The sequence below is a fragment of the Saccoglossus kowalevskii genome, chromosome 17 (genome assembly GCF_978046115.1).
Source record: "Saccoglossus kowalevskii chromosome 17, keSacKowa6.1, whole genome shotgun sequence".
NCBI lineage: Eukaryota > Metazoa > Hemichordata > Enteropneusta > Harrimaniidae > Saccoglossus > Saccoglossus kowalevskii.
The window spans coordinates 27,667,821-27,685,166 of NC_140657.1; the positions used below are offsets into that span (position 1 = coordinate 27,667,821).

The 17,346-nt window shown below is 33.1% G+C and overlaps 1 protein-coding gene across 6 annotated transcripts in view; it reads right to left on the bottom strand.

Annotated features, from left to right (window-relative positions):
• The window catches only part of LOC100313653 (MEC2-like protein), a 98,507-nt gene that overhangs the window by 5,728 nt on the left and 75,433 nt on the right, over positions 1–17,346 (bottom strand). For 4 of the 6 annotated variants that reach the window (NM_001168113.1, XM_085491753.1, XM_085491757.1 and 1 more), the window contains 6 exon segments: positions 1,493–1,662; positions 2,190–2,268; positions 3,132–3,187; positions 6,276–6,479; positions 10,295–10,377; positions 14,655–14,727. In NM_001168113.1, the coding sequence (NP_001161585.1) occupies positions 1,493–1,662; positions 2,190–2,268; positions 3,132–3,187; positions 6,276–6,479; positions 10,295–10,377; positions 14,655–14,727 (665 nt within the window). 6 annotated transcript variants of the gene reach the window in all.

A 17,346-nucleotide genomic window follows, 5' to 3' on the forward strand; every position in this document is an offset into this window, starting at 1 on the left:
ACAATAAATGTACTTCAGTAAATAAACATTGTGAGACCACACTAGCAGCTGACAATGTAACTTTCCCAATCATGTGATTAATCTAATAGACAATGTATCTATGTATTTGCAATTTCAATCAGTTTCCTTCGGTTTAACACTTTCTTGAATCTTTCAAGTGAAAAGATTAATTTGTGAATTTCTGTCAGCAGTAATTCCAATGCAGGGTGAATTGCGACAAATCACTAGGAGACAGTGATCATAGTGTAGCACTTTTTAATATCATGTTACATACACTATATATTTCACTTTGCGAATATAACACAGCAACCACAGTCATTCAAACATTACCAATCTGTTTGTCACAATTTTTACACATGTGTACTATCAATAGTGGCACATAACTGTACCAAAACACTAATTTCTAAAGGTGTCATCTCAGCTAGAGTGCAATTTTGAAGGCCCAGTCTCATCAATCGGAATTCTAATTTTCATTGATTACGTTACATATCAGTTTGTCATTGTTCTTACTATGAGAATTAAAATCTTGGAAAAAAATTGTTCTTAACATGAATAATTAAGATTTGTCAAATATTTATTTTTGAAAGCATATTGATATAGGTGTCTTGGTAGATGAAATGAACAAGGTGCATGAGAACATGAGGATTAATCTATTATAGAAACCCCCAAGCCATAAACAAAATAAAACTAGTAACCAAGCTGATGATGGCATACATGTGCCACAGTAAACATACAATGTCAATGCTATTTACAACAATCGATCTTATTTTTTGGTTTTTCAGCAAGCACTGACTGACTGACTGTTTTTTATTTATGCATTTATATGCGCCGATTTTTCACTACCAATCAAACCACTGACAAACAATGAAATTCTGTTTTCATTTGCCATTTTCAGTGTGGTACTGGTAACAAGTTGCAGTTCTGGTTGCAAATAGGGTAGTACACAGTCATTTTGAAAATGGATAAGATGTACATAAGAGCTTGCCATAAGTTCGTGCAATTCTTGAAACTACGACCAAGCCATGTATGTCTTGTTAACACATTGACAGCCATGACACCAGCATCTGGCTAATGATGGATTGACAGGAGTGCACGTGAGCAGGCTCAGACATCAGCCCAAAATTTAGATGATGTCTAAAGGAAACATGCCTAATGAAATGGCACATATTGCAAACGATAAAGAAAATACAAAGAACTAAAATGTGAAAGAAAACACCTCAGTCATTGTTGAGCCTGTATTCAGATTTCATGAACACAAAATGAATATAATTTATATTATGTCTTATGGAATCCATATCGAACACAGTGTGGTGCGACGACTGTGGTGTTAACATTTTTCAATGCTTTCACGAATAATCATCAACAGGCTGTTTTCACCTCTTAGTGATTGAGTCTGAGGAAACTGCAGAGCAATATACCCTGATTATTTTGAGTCAGCCTGCTGAGATAATTATTAATAAAAGCTTGGCATCACATAGATATAAATCATTACCTCAATAAATCGATGGGCAGTGGGAATATAATAGTGGAGTTCTTCTCTGCTGATATGGTATTCAGAGTCTGGAGGTAACGCAGCTGCAGAGCAGACGGCGATTCAGAGATGACATCAGCTGCTTCCTTTAAAGCACGTGCTGCATTTCTTTCTCCTTCAGCAGCAATCACCTATGAGTACAATTGTTACTGTTATTACTGAAATTCTCCTACCAGTTTACATCTGTAGCAAATGAGTAGCAGTACCTCTACATTAATTTTAAATCATACATTGAATAGTTTGAATAATATTAATCCTGGAAACTTTCACTTTCACAAAAAATTCATCAAAAATTTGATCAAAACCTTAGTTATTTTGGAAAAATTTGAAGAAAGTTGCACCAAAATATTATAAAATATTGTTAGCCATATTTAGACATTGTGTTACATCATGGCAATACAATACAATACAATACATTAGTTATTGGAACCACAAGAACGACGACACCGACATGGACAGACTTCTTTCAAATACATACCCTTACAGGCAAAGCAAAGACAATGTTGTTTTACAAACAGTTCAGTGCATCATGCATATCATGCATATAACTATAAATCTGTGTGCACGTTCTTGGCCGTCACGTATTCTATACTAAGCAACACATTCAGTTTTTTGACGTTGAAATATGTGATAGTGTCATGATCAGAAAGCTACATACCTTTGCTCTTGCCTCTCGAGCAGCCTCAGCCTCTGCAGCCATGGCACGTTGTAACTGGACTGGCAGACGTACATCCTTACTGCAATTTAAGAACAATTAAATAATGAGATGACAAGAAATATACAGAAAATTCCTCCAATGTAATAATTGCAATGGACATGTAGTTGTCGGAGTGTCTAACAAGGCAGAGAACCTACAGTGTGCATCTTGGATTTTTCAAAATGCAAACATTTACGTTTATTTGTTTATTGCACCAGAATGACCATTTTTACAGAACTGATAAACAAAATAAAATGGTAGTAATTCTGATGTGGACCATGGAAATAGTCCTTATGGACTTGTCCAGTCCATTGCCCAGACTGCCAAGTAGAAATTAATAAAGTACTGGTAAAGTAAAGGAAAGGAAAATTACTATTTACATGACGAAAAGTAATCTATAAGATTTAGATATAAACATGACGAAAATTCTATGTGTAATAATAATATAAACAAACTACTGGTACAACAAATTTATATGCAGAAGAAAAGAAAAAAATGCAGAGAAGTGGGAAACGAAACAGGCTTGAAAAGAAATGACAAATAATTGCCTATAAAAAGGTCCAAAAAGTTTCCACTATGACCTACTACTGAGAAATGTGGAAACATAATCTTTCAGTATGGATAAAAGACAAAGTGATTCTTAAAAACATGTACATTATAATGCGCATTTGTGCCATAAACTTCAGGTTTTCCCGACATTTTCCATACAAAATGTCAGAATGTGTCAACCCTGAAAGTTATGAGACTGTCGCTAAATTAAAAAGACCTACTGAATTTTAGAGCTACAGAAAATGCTCAACACTAGAAAATTTATAAATTGAATATTGGTTCTCAACAAATCACGCCATTATAAACCTGATTGGAACATGACGCATATGTAATAGCATTGTTTGATTTACTCACATTTCAACACGTTCCACTTTGATACCCCAAGGGTCAGTTGCTTCATCCAAACCAGTCTATATTAATTTAAAATGAATGTTTGTTAGAGACAGGGGGAATATAAATGGCCTTTTTATAGTGGGAGGAAGTACTCACATTTCAACACGTTCCACACGTATACCCCATGGATCTGTGGCCAAATCCAAGATCATCTACAGTGTGCAAAATAAATCAGACAAGGCGAAAAATGAGATTATCAATGTTTCTGTCAGAGAGAGAATAACAAATTCACCTAGATGAGTGAAACCATTCCTACCTTACACCCAATCAGTGGTAAGATATGGATTGAAACTCCTTGGTATGACTCTAACATGTCCCTAATTTAGAAATAAAACACCTCCATATTGCTGGAAGCCACCAATTACACCATTCCTAAATTCCTTAGTAGGAAGAGGGGCACAATCTAAAATCCCTAATAATTATTAACCAAAGCTAAGAGAGAGGTTACATTGTACTTGCTGTTGTATAATCCTTGTTTAAACCTAGCTGACTCCTTAGTAAGAAAAAAGCTACAAAGGTACAAAACTAATATTTTATGTTTAACTAAAAACTAGTAAGACAGGTATCCAACACTGAATCAAGATATCCTGTAAGTGAGGAAATTGCTTACTTTCACTCAAAATCTAAAAAGGACATTGGTGGAATACATGCCCCAACCAGGTAATTTAACAAAAAGTAAGAGGTGAAACCAACACTGCATTTATCTGTGATATGTCTATCGCGCACACCTGTTTATACCCTCCTGGGATAGAAGTTTACGGGTTTATATTTATCAATTGTCTGTGTTGCCATGCTACTCCAAATAATTTTGTTGATACACAAAGCAGGAAGGAAGTAGAATGGGCATATGATGAAATGGTACATGTACCTTGGACCCCGAATCACAAAGCATAGCTATCAGCGACTTTTGGCAACTACTGCAACATCACATTTGGATAATCAGAAAATTAAAAAATAATCCTGGGGAGTCTGTTGTGTGAAGCAATATGGAAGTGTTTTATTTCTGAATTAGGGACAAGATCAAAAAGTTTGGAGTGATTGATTGGGTGTAAGGTAAGTACGGCTAAACAAAATAAAACAACATAGCCAAACATGCATTCCATATACAGCTATTTGTAATAGTACCCATGCTCACACCTCAGTCAAGTATATTACAAGAAGAAGAAGATGCCATACAGGGAACCGAAGACATCTGCAAGTACATACATGTACATGGTACCACGCATGAAAATGAGCAATTAGAGTGAGAAGGCCCATAACTAGGAGGTCTTCATTATATCACAATATTGTCTGGATTTTAAGATTTTCGCTTTCAAAAGTATAACAATATACACTTTTTTAACTTTGCTGTTGTGGCATATTGGTTTAAAACTCATTATTGTTACTACATGTATTACTACATGCAGATATGTATCTACTTGAAATATGACTTGTGAAGTGTTCATTTACCGAATTACATAATTCAGTGTAATATAATTCAGTTCCTGATTGGCTTTTAAACCTACGATTATCAGATCCTCTACATGACCAGGAGGGTTGCATATCATGGTAATTTTACACACGGTTGTCCTACAACAGTGATAATTCTCAATACTATAACTATATTTCTGCTATGTAAACCCTTTAAAAACCATAATTTTTTCTGATACAATTTTGGTGTGATATTTTGTACATGCAAGTGTATAATGTATTTTTCTAGAAATTTGTTTGTTATTTTCGGACCAGACATAATTTTAGGTTGACTACAAGTCTTGTAATTTTATGTAAAATATTATAAAAAATGGTGGGTTTAATTTTGTGAATGGTGGCAATAGTTTACATCGACGTTTAAATTGTTGAAGTGTTTTTAATGACCAATGGTCTTGAGGGGTGCATCATAGACTGAGGTGATACCTTGTGTTATGTAGTTGTACCATATATAGATATTGACACCCAACCAGACAGGATGCTAAAAAAATGCCTGTTGAGTTGATCTCGGAGACAACTTCAAAAACACAATAGTTTTGAAAGTGTAAAACAAGTGCAACATCTAATCACAGTGATAAAGAATGCTTTACAAACAAATGCTGATTTCAGGAAGAATTTAGAGAGGATTGGAAAAGGATTGACCTTCGACACAGAAGAGGAGACAAGGATCAAATCAATACAGACAGAGTGAGCCACAAGGAAACAGTGCAATCTGGAGTGCAAGCAAAGAGAATACTGCCTGATAAGTACCGGTACTCATGCCTACACCTCAACCAAGTATACTATACAAATATGTTCATGCAGATGCCATACAGGCCACTGAAGACACCTGCGTGAACACATAGTACCACACACACCTAGAATCAAACCAATGAAAAGTAAAGTGAGAAGGCCCAACCACAGTATATAAATAATCTTGTGCGCTGTTACACATTGGATCTTTTAATGCATCAGTTAAGAAAGCGTGATTCCTTATAGTGTAAATGTTAGTACCGGTAAATCTAACATATATGAGGTCATATTAGTATGTCATTATCTAAAATACAATGCAAATGTCTTTACAACAGTAATGTTCAGTTCCAGTTCATACATATATACATTGGACCTAACAGACTGAATATATACTTCTAATTTGATATTCATTTTATTAAAAATATATTTAACTTGGCCAAACAATTTCAAAAAACAAAATGAGATACTTGTTCAGGTTTTGAGTTTATTTTTAAGGGTCAAACTCAGAAATTGACACACTGTGCTTACATACATATTAAATTGGGTACAGTATTTATTCTATATACTCTATATCAAATAAAAGCAAGAGTGAGGCAACAATGGCATTTATATGCTGGATTATTGAAATATGACTTATTTTGTCTAATTATACACCTTTGCTATTTAGGTATGGCGCAACACAGATCATAGTGGCAGGTATGAGAAGCATGCGTTGGAAGGGAGCAGGTCAGCAATGAATACAATTATTAGTTTGTGATACATGAACAAAATCTGGAACCAGCTACATGCGCCATTTCAAATATGAGCAGTCGTTAATTATGTATATACGCAAGCTTTCTTGATCTGCTACATGTTTAATTCATGACAATACAGCTTATGTAAAAACATGCAAATACGTATAGTCACCTGCATCTGGTGGCTGATAGTCTCTCTATCCGACAAGATTTCAGAGAGGTTTCTGGTTCCCAATACATTTCTAAGCGTAGTTTGAGCCAAAAGTCGAGTGGAGTGGTTAGCGTTCTCCACGTTGGCAACTGATATGGTTGCATTGTTGACGCGGTAATAGACCACGGCATCCACAGAAATGGTAACGCTGTCCTTTGTCAGCACCTAGTCGGAAAAAAGCGCATTCACAACACAATGAAAACAGAGAATGTTAACAATGAAAACAGAGAATGTTAACAATGAAAACAGAGAATGTTAACAATGAAAACAGAGAATGTTAACAATGAAAACAGAGAATGTTAACAATGAAAACAGAGAATGTTAACAATGAAAACAGAGAATGTTAACAATGAAAACAGAGAATGTTAACAATGAAAACAGAGAATGTTAACAATGAAAACAGAGAATGTTAACAATGAAAACAGATACATGTACATGTATATAGCATTGAGGGTTTTTTTCTTCAATTTTGACTAATGATATTCAATCTGAAACAAATCTAATGCAGTTGTACATCTGATCAAATTTAGATAAAATAGGTAGCTCTTCTTTACTATAAGGTTTGTTGAACCAAATTACAAGAAAGCATGCTTTCATATTAGTTATGATTTGTTGATGATTTTAAGGTTGCTAGACATGCTTGTTAGACTAATAAAATACAAATCTGGCCAAATTTGTCTTCTAAATGTGGGCAGATTGCTTTTTATTTTTAAATACTAAAATAGTCATAAAATTTTAGAGCATAAATAGTCATAACATATTTAATTTTTTGTTATGAAAACAGAATTTTAAAATAAAAGTTAAAATAAAAGAACTGGTCAGATATAGTTTGAGTTTATTAAAAACAAACAGAGCCACTATCAAAATGTGATTTTTAACCAGAGTACTATACATGTACTATGATATACATAATGATACAGTTCAAAGTGTTGTAGTTGGGTCAAAACATCTAGTGGGATTCAACAAACACAAGTATTTTTGGGTATGTCCATGTTTTATGTGCTATACACAAAACTATGAAAAAAATAGAATTTCAACTTCAAAATCAAATCTTTTTTTGGCCACAGTTATTCGTTCCTTTCACATAAAATGTGAGATCTCACAGTGAACAGAAAATAACCAATTGCAAAATTTTAATGTGAATACAAATCTAATATAAGGTCTATGATAGAGACAGAGCTTGAGTTAGTCTAAATTAATAACTTCCATTGATTATGCACACTTTATCTGAGTGAGAACCGATACTGTAAAATAATTTTCGCTGAAAAGACTTTTTAGGTGTTTTGTATGGAATTTATTTTCACTGATTTTTGATGCGCTGAATGTAAAATATAGAAAAAAAAGTATCTTCGCTGGATTTTATTTTGACTGAATCATTCCTTCAGTGAAAATAGCGAAAATTAATTCCAAGCAAAAATAAAGGATTTCACAGTATTCATAATAAGCAGCCTCTCGACTGAGATAGCTCCGCTGTTAGCAATGCACATTTCAATTATAGAACAGAAGATATTATTAGAAAATGAACAATATGTATAGTATCAAAACAATCAGACTTGTGGTTTTCAACAAGAAGTGGAAAATATCACTTTTTACCAAAAATTACAAAAATATTCTCCAAAATTAGAGAATTGAAGATATCATCACAAAATGAACAAATCTGAGAGAGGTCCACATGTAGTACCTATATATGTAATATCAAAGCAATTGGACCTGCAGTTTTCAAAAAGAAGTTGAAAATATAACTTTTTACCAAAAATGACAAAAATATTCACCAAAATTAGAGAATTGAAGATATGATCATGAAATGAACAAATCTAAGAGAGGTCTACCCAAGGTACATATACACCAAGTATCAAAGCATTCAGGCTTGTAGTTTTCAAGAAGAAGTCGAAAAAGTAAAACATTGACACGAACGACGACGGACAATCACTCATATGATAAGCTCCACTCAACAAAGTTGACAGCGAAGCTAAAAAGCTGGGGTGAGAAGGCAATGACGATCAAACAAGTAAATTCTCCTCGACAGCTTCCACACTTTTACTGGTAAATAGATCAGCAATTGAGTATGACAGATGTCATTCTACGATAAAGAAAAAATTAAATTAACATGGACTTCTCTTTTCTTCAACTTTATTACTCAGATCCAATGTATCTATACATATATATGTATATAGGCTCATACATACAATGTACATGTACCTCCACTTCGTGTTCAACCTAAACAATGTGCTCAATTTGGCCATAGAGGGCAACCTTTAGACACCAAAGAATCCAATACTGTAGAATACTTTATTTTCGCTATTTTCGCTGAAGGAGTGATTCCGTGAAAATAAAATCCAGCGAATGTACTTTTTTTCCTATATTTCACATTAAACTCATCAAAAATCAGTGAAAATAAATTCCAAGCAAAAAGCCTTTTCAGCGAAAATTAATTCCAGCGAAAATAAAGTATTCCACAGTAATCTGGTACAATCAAGTTGGCTAAATACACTAGTTATTATGTATTAACTAAATGTACTAATTTTAGGTATGCTTCAGACTTTCGGGTAGTTAGGCCTTATTTTGTAATTGCAGTGCTGCTAACACATTGTCTGCTGACCCTATTTTTCCAGTTCATTTCAGCTAACTACCAAGGCTTTCAGCAGGCAATGAATTAAGAACGAACCAAGAGTTACTTTGGTACATGTAGAACGTTAAATTACAGAACCAAACCCACATGACAGAGGACAGAGCAATGCATAACAGGAAAACCATTCCCTGGTCTGGTGGGTAGCATACATGTTTACTGGGTTAATTTGCACTCAGCATTTCTTACGGAATTCAGGCACTACTGGAGCTAGGCAATTCTGTTGTAGTTAGTCCAGATTCATATTCAAAGATAACAGAATATACTATAAAAGTATTAATTTAACTGATTTCACTGATCAGCAAAATTGAAACACAGGAAAGATCGGGTAAGAATCTCATATTCAAAATTAGGTAGAACTAGTAACTGCGTTACATAGTCCCATATGTTATCAAGTGTAAGAAATATATAAAGTTTGAACATGGACAATCAGAGCATGTCAAACTTGAACTTTATTCATTAAAACAATTTAAAATGGCTACCAGTCTGCCATTTTGAATCTAATCTGAAAAACAAGGATGCAACAAGGCCCTATAATGTCCAATGCTTGTAATGTACCAAATTGAAATAAAATTTGCTCCCACACGAAATAACAGAATTGTTAGCACAAAAATGGTCAAGAAATAAATAGACATACATAAGTATCCAAAAATCCTTGTGATTGTTCAAGGCATGTCCAAGATACAGGTGTACATGCACATACATGTAAGACAATGCATAAGCTCTTGTTTTAAGACTTCCTCTGAATAGATCAAATACACATACATGCTGTTACACATTATACCGAGGTAAGTGTACATCCTATTTTCATGTATCCTTGAATTTTAAAATACAGAGAAATATGAAGGTAGACTATTCTTCAAGTTATTATGTGTAACAATACAATTTACGTACCAGAGAATAAATTAGAAATTTTAACTAGCATACATATTGTGCACCATGCATCAAATATTTAAACTTTGTATTTTTTAAAACATGTTAATTCTTTGTCATTATTAATTGCGTGTTTTTAGGACCAAATGGTCTCTTGTGTGATCTTTTACTTGTGATGGCTTGTATTTCCAAAATGTCCTACAAGTATATGCATGATGTGGCTCATCAGGTTTCAGGTCTGCATACACAGGCTCAAAAAACAACATTTACTGTGCAGTGGTGCACCAAAGTTTTTCAAACGGTGCGTATGGGCATTTGAACATTGCATCATTGATTCTCACCTCTTGTGGAGGCACACTAAATGATACCACTCTCAGATCAACTACGTTGTATGAGTCTGTACAAGGTAGAACTAAAAAAAGCCCTACAAAAAAAAGAGAAGAAGCAACCTAAATTCTCATGCGCGGTTTTCTAAACTCACCTCTTGGGGTGGGACATCAAATGAGATAGTTCTCAAATCAACTTTGGTATAATTCTCAATACAAGGCAGGACGAAAAAGATACCTGTATACGAATAAAAACAAATGAGCGATTTCAAAATCAGGAATTCGCTACGTGTTCCCTGTGTGTGATATTTTCCATGGTATAGGTTACCAGGGTGAATTGTCTGAGCCACCAAGAGTGAGGGATGAGTTCTGAATAATAATTAAGACAGATATAGTAAGAGAGAACATACCAAACATATTACACAACAATACATGTAAATTCTGGAAGCATGCCATAAAATCTTTCAAATCTTTCGCTTTGACACATGTAATTCTGGGTTGTTATGGTAACACAATCCGAAAAATACCAAATGTATTTATTATTGTGAAACAAACAGTCATTAGATGATTATATTCAGTCAGAATGTAAGTCAAAATTTAGATTCCAGAAAAAATATATCTGATTTGTTATCAAACAAACTGCTATTTTAACAACTTTTAACAATCACATTAATTGATCATCCTTGGTTTTTTGTGATGTATACAATGCACTTACGAGCAAATTTCAGACATGAAAATGTCATAAATAATAGCATGCTTCCAAATTCCTCCAAGCACAACTTCTCACATATGTTCCTGTTAGTGGCAGGCCAAATTTAGCGAACAATTACAATGTACAATTGTATGTATACAGTCTAGATAATTGATTGCGAATAATATATTGATTTTTCTATTGTTCATATCACTGCATATTATTCTTCAACAATGTTTTTATAGGTCCAAGAAGAAAAATCATAAACTTTTGCTGAAAATATTTGCTGTCAACAAAAGTTGAATTGTGTATTATATCATGCTGCATGTTGACAGAGTGCCATCAACAAACCTGCAAATTGTTGTAAAGAATAGAGCATGCATCTATTTCAATCAACAAGTTGCAGATTGTTGAGGAATCTCTCTCATGATGAAACAATGTATGATACACAGATCAACATTGGTTAACACCAAAAGTTGCAACCAAACTGATTTGTATATCATGGCCTTAAGATGAACAAAATCTTGGAGAACCTAATAATTATAATTATTTGATCAGAATAGAAACAAAACGAAAATCTGCCAAACTATTACATGATCTAATTCCAGTGTTGCTTGTCATACATTTCCACTGCTTTATACTGTTTTCATATTTTTTGGCTACTTTTAGATGTTTATGTTGTTGTTATATTTTGTAGTTCATGTAACTTAGTTTCTTTTTGTCTATCAAAAGTTTTTTCATTAGTCTTTGAGTGAAATGTATTTTTTTATTTGGTGCAGCTCCTAATTTACATAGTGAGCCCCTGTTACAAAAGGGAAGCAATAAATAACTAATAATAATAATAATAATACTGAGTTTACTTGCAAAATATATGTGGAAATGAAGTTTCAGTAGATCTTACTTTCACTGATGTACGTTCCAACCAAAATAACTTTCAAATGTCATTAATGTACCGGTAAGTACCATATTGTTATACCACTAACAGAAATGTGCACATGTATACATGTATGTGAGAAGATAGAATGGTACCGGAAGTATATTAGAGCGTTAGTCTTTTCAGAATCAGGATAAAATTTGTAAGAACCTTACCATCTGAACTTGTATGCGCATACATGTATGTGAGTTTACAAATCTATTTTAATCTATTTTGTTCCATTATTGCTCAATAGAACTTAGAGATGAAGTTTTATTTGTTATGCTTTTCAAATTAGTGTTCCATTTATTCCCCTCATTGCGTCCACATCCCACTGACCTGTGTAACAATGGTATTTAAACAGTGGACAAGATGAAAGGAGAGAATAGAGCACTGATGAAAAGTTACATCCCTGTATTAACATGTGCTGGTTTTGTGGCAGCCCTAAAATTGGCTGCTATGTAAACATTGTCATTGGATGGGATCCACATACATGTATGCATATAATGTTATTAAGATGACATTTTTCTTTTAATCACAAAAAGTGCAGTTACAATTACAAATGATGAGTTCATGTTCTTTGGTTGCTTAGTTACGATGTGCATGAAAAAGAGGTCGATGAACGTCAAGATTGTTTGTTCAACTGAAAAACTGAGGCAAACAGGCTAAAGAAAGGCCCTTTTCTATTGTGAGTGCACTCATTAAAAAGCAACCAGGAAACTAATATCTCATCTAGTGTTAGTGCATGACCACTCTAACATAGCTACTATTTAATTATGCACAAAACAATGATAGAAGTAAAATGTTAATATTACAATGGTAGACACAGACTGTGCATGCATGACACATATGATTCAATGAAATGAACTTGGATTTGTTTGAGTTTGATTAGCTGAAATTAAAGTACAGATGTGGAAACGTTACAATGTTAACAACTGTACATATACAACTCATACATAGCATCATTGAACTAGGTCTTCTGTACAGCAATGTAGACATGTTTTTCTATCATTAATCCTAATTACTGCTACTCCAGTTGTCTTAGTCTAGTCATCACCAAAGCAAAACAAAACTGGCTGATATGTTTTTCATACAATGCATTGAAATTGAATTAGATCACAGTATTAAATACCAAAATTGGGAGGTGACTATACATACACTAGGACAACTACAGCACAAATAATTTAATAACAATGTACACTTAAATCATACAATGCATCAAATCTTTACACACTCAACATCAAAACCATGACTGATACTTCCAATAGACACACCTTTACAGGTAAATTAATAACACCACACTAAATACCAGCAATTTTCAAGTTGACACATCAAGGTCTCGCCATCAGGAAATTAAATTTCACGCTTGATGTTGTTAATGAGACTGACAATCCAAATCAAATCAAATCAACTGGCTTTAATTGAGAGGAAGAACTCATAATTCAAGGTGGTACAAAGTATGTTTACGAGAATAAGTAATCAACTGAAAAATTTTAAAATGTACATCATTCTTGATTAAATTAATAACTGTCAATCAGATTAATAATGCATCTTTTTTTCCCTGTAGTTTGATAAACAGTGTGTGCCAAACATAGAAAATACTATAGTATGATCAAAAGCAGGTTTAAAATTAAGAAAAGAACCTCCGTTGGGTAACAATGATGTACAAATTTCAAAACATAAATCATTACTGAGAACAGTTTTACTATGATATATAATACCTGGACCCTGGATGTCCTATTTAGCATTTCAAAACCCCTTAGAGTTTGTCGCTCAATGTAATTGATGCATGGAAAACTTGTGCTGACTTTTCCCTTCTCCACCAAGAAATTAAAGTTTCTCACTAAAGGAAAATTTGTTTACGTACATTCATGTACACTTCCACTTTGTATTGCCTATTTTGTATTGCGTGTACAATGAGTTAAGTTCACTCACAGTCATTTTTTTGTTTTGTTTAATTTCTTATAGCGATTCTGACATATGTGGTACAAAATTAACTTGGGGGACAAATAAAACAATTATATTTCTTGTGTGTCAGTACTAATAATAGACAGCCTCTTAAAATGGTGAGATTTTTCAGAGGTGAGACATAATTCATTCATCCAGTTTCTTTATAATGCTTTATAAATTGTATTATACCTTCTTACAATTCAGGTTAATACAGAAGTCAAGTGAAGAGTTTTCATGAAGAAATAATGATGTTGTGTTCATCAACTGTCAAAATCTCAATACTGGTAGCTTGCGTAGTTTCGTATCTTTTTGGCTTCAAAAATCACGGATTGCATGCATGAATTAAATTATCCAGACAAAAGATTTGACAGTTTAGCAAATAGAGGGCGCCACACCAATTGAGTATTCCAGTTGTCTGCACATGCGTAACTACATACTTACTCATACAACACCCAATTCTTCAAAATTAAAATCTTTCAAGCAACAAACAAGAATTTTACAAAACAACACACATAATTATTCATGATTACCGGTACATAGTCATACAAATAATGTAAACTGTTTAATTTCCGCTGCTGAGAACTTTTATGATTTCATCCTTTGAACACCATAATATTTCCGTCCAAATGGATTTCACTTTTTGCATATTTTTCTTTATTTTTTGTATAACTTCTTTGTTAATTTTGACTCAAAAAGACACAATTTTCTATTGCTTACAAGTTTTGACTGGAAAATTTGTGTAAAAAATTTATACAGATTTTTTTAGTGAAAAGTGACCAAAGTCAACTTTTGTGTTCAAAAAGGTGAAGGACTTTCATGAAGGAAAAAGTAATGTTCAGTGACTCAGTCTTAATGATCCCAGTGGAAATTTCAACATAACAAAATGTTACTATTTGCAAATGGGCTCATGGGAAATTAAAATAGTTTAAGGCATTCTTTACTCAATGACTAGTGTACATACCAGGTCCTTTGGCACCACCAGGCAGCAATCGTCCCAATCGAAATATCACTGCACGTTCATATTCTTGCACCACCTACAAAGAAAGTTGGAAAAACAAATTATAAAAGTAAATTAAGACTGGTAATGACAGCAACAAAATGAATACAATATTTGCATCTCCAATAAGGATGCACTTACACCAAAAATTGCGTTATTGTGGACTGGATCATAAAATATGGCTTATTTTAACCATGGACACACTGTGGTAATTAACATAAGTGCATGCACTAAATAAAGAAGTTTGGTTCCTGGTAACCACATTGAAAACAAAAATAGGGTAGTACCAGTATAGGCATGTATAACTTTTTATTTTATGTTTAATATATATTCCATACAGTTATACTATAGTTCTCTAAGGTTTATGGTTATACAGAAGCATTATATGAATTAAATGTACATGATGATGTGTCTGTACAGGCAGACATAATCATGTGGGGAGTTTGTGTAACAGGAAATGAGCACCCTCAAGCAGCCACTTTTCAGTTATCTATATAAAGATCTAGGGAAGGTTGGATTTCAAGATCCAAATCTCCTTTTTAATTACTACAAACATTCACACCAAATAAAGAATTGAAGGCATCATTCTTAATTGAATGCTGTGGCAAAACTAGTAGGCCTATGAGCTAACAAGTCGTGTATATTAAAAGTATTGAATTAACTGTCAACCACAGAAATGCCATCTATCAATAATATAAAAGGTTCTGTTTAACATTTAATAAGAAGTATGAGCACTTATTAAAATTACTTGTTAGGATAATAGTTCAGTGTGAGTTCAGTGTAGATGTATAAAATAAAACCAATTGGAAATGGAGCAAAAATACAATATTTGTTAGCACTGTATTTGCTATATTCAAAGCATAAGTGCTCACATAATGTATGTTGCAGAGGTGTTTCTATGGGCAAATAAGTAATATTTTAATGATTCATTATGCAACAAATGCCACTTTGAGCATGCATTTCTATTGGAGATAGGCTTCCAATAGAGGTAATACAGTATAAAGAGAAAACCACTAGAAACTCTGTGATGGGAAATGGTATCAGAACTGTGCAACTTTTATGAGATATGAGATCAAAAAGTATATGGAAACAGGGAGACAGACAGATGGATAGTGAAAGTACATGTATGTATGAATTAGCTACAGGCAAAATCTCATGATTCATTCAGTTATATTGTAATACTAGATTAAAATGTAGAAAACAAAACTCAAAAGACAGATTAAAGGACTATTTGTGTGTAAACATTCAAAGGATTAAGAATCAAGCTATTAAAAATATTGTAACATTTGACATTATTATTTTGTAAAGTGTGTGCAAGATATACATTTGACATTATTATTTTGTAAAGTGTGTGCAAGATATACATTTGACATTATTATTTTGTAAAGTGTGTGCAAGATATACATTTACATTGCCCATGTTTTTAGTGTGGTTTCTGGTCTAGACAGGTTCTTTTCAGATGAAAAGAACAAAGTGGGGTCAGTAAATTAATACACAAGGTGTGCAATGATATATTCTCTGTGTTATTTCAGCAATAGTTCTACATCTACACTTCAACATTTCACTCTGTACTGTGGAAATATGCATATGATATTTAAAATATATAATTCCATTATATTTTGTCTAAAGTTGACGCAAGCATACACTTGTGATTACCAACAGAGTAGTTTCAATCCTCGCCTACATCTTGGATTGATTTAAACTCAGTAAGTATTTTTGTCTACTGACATCAACCTAATAGAAAACATCCAGGAATAATATACAAATTCTGAACATTGGATCACTGAAGCTTGCCTGTACTGAAGGTCATGGTGTCAAATCACAAAATCAAACATAATTTTCATTGCTACTAAATTTTAGGAGATTATTCTAAATTTGATTTCAAGATTTGGTTGGATAAGATTCGTTATGAACTGTACAAAATCCAAAGTCTTTTAATGTTAACAAGAGTCAGTGAGAGGTTTTCTGCAGATCATACAAAGTGGCAATCAACTTTATAGACATATCATGTTCTCCTCAACATTTTTAAAAATCATAAATATATTCAGAACATTATTAAATATTTATGAGGAACCCTGGGGCAGTTCCATGAGAAAGCCTATAGACTATGGAATCTGGGTCACTCTGCATGAATTATGGATGAAACTTATCATTTGGAAGATAAAGTTATTATCACAAACTTACTATCTGTGTTTTGAGGAAATCTAATGCATGTTTTTTTCCTGGGAGGTACAGATATGAACATGTTTTAAGCAGGAGTTTAAAAATACTAGTCAGTCAATAAATGCATTTGATGTAACAGATTCTATATGTATTACTCCATCTTCACAACTTTTTAAAAATAATAATATTTTTCTTGATTTGAAAAAAATTCCACGCATGCACATTGAAAATATGCAGTGTCGTATTCACTCTATTAGAAGAGCATCTCTAATAGAAGTGCACACAGACAGTAAATTGTGCTCATTGTATTCTGGATCATTAAAATTTTTAGTTTGATCATATACACACCCCTGTCAATTTTGTAAGCACATGTGCCACTAATACACGTACATGTAGAACAAACACTGTTTCGTTAATCACATTGCTACTACATGTATTTAATGGAAACACTTGTGTCACATCAAAATTGAGAAATTAATAGGACTTGTAAAAT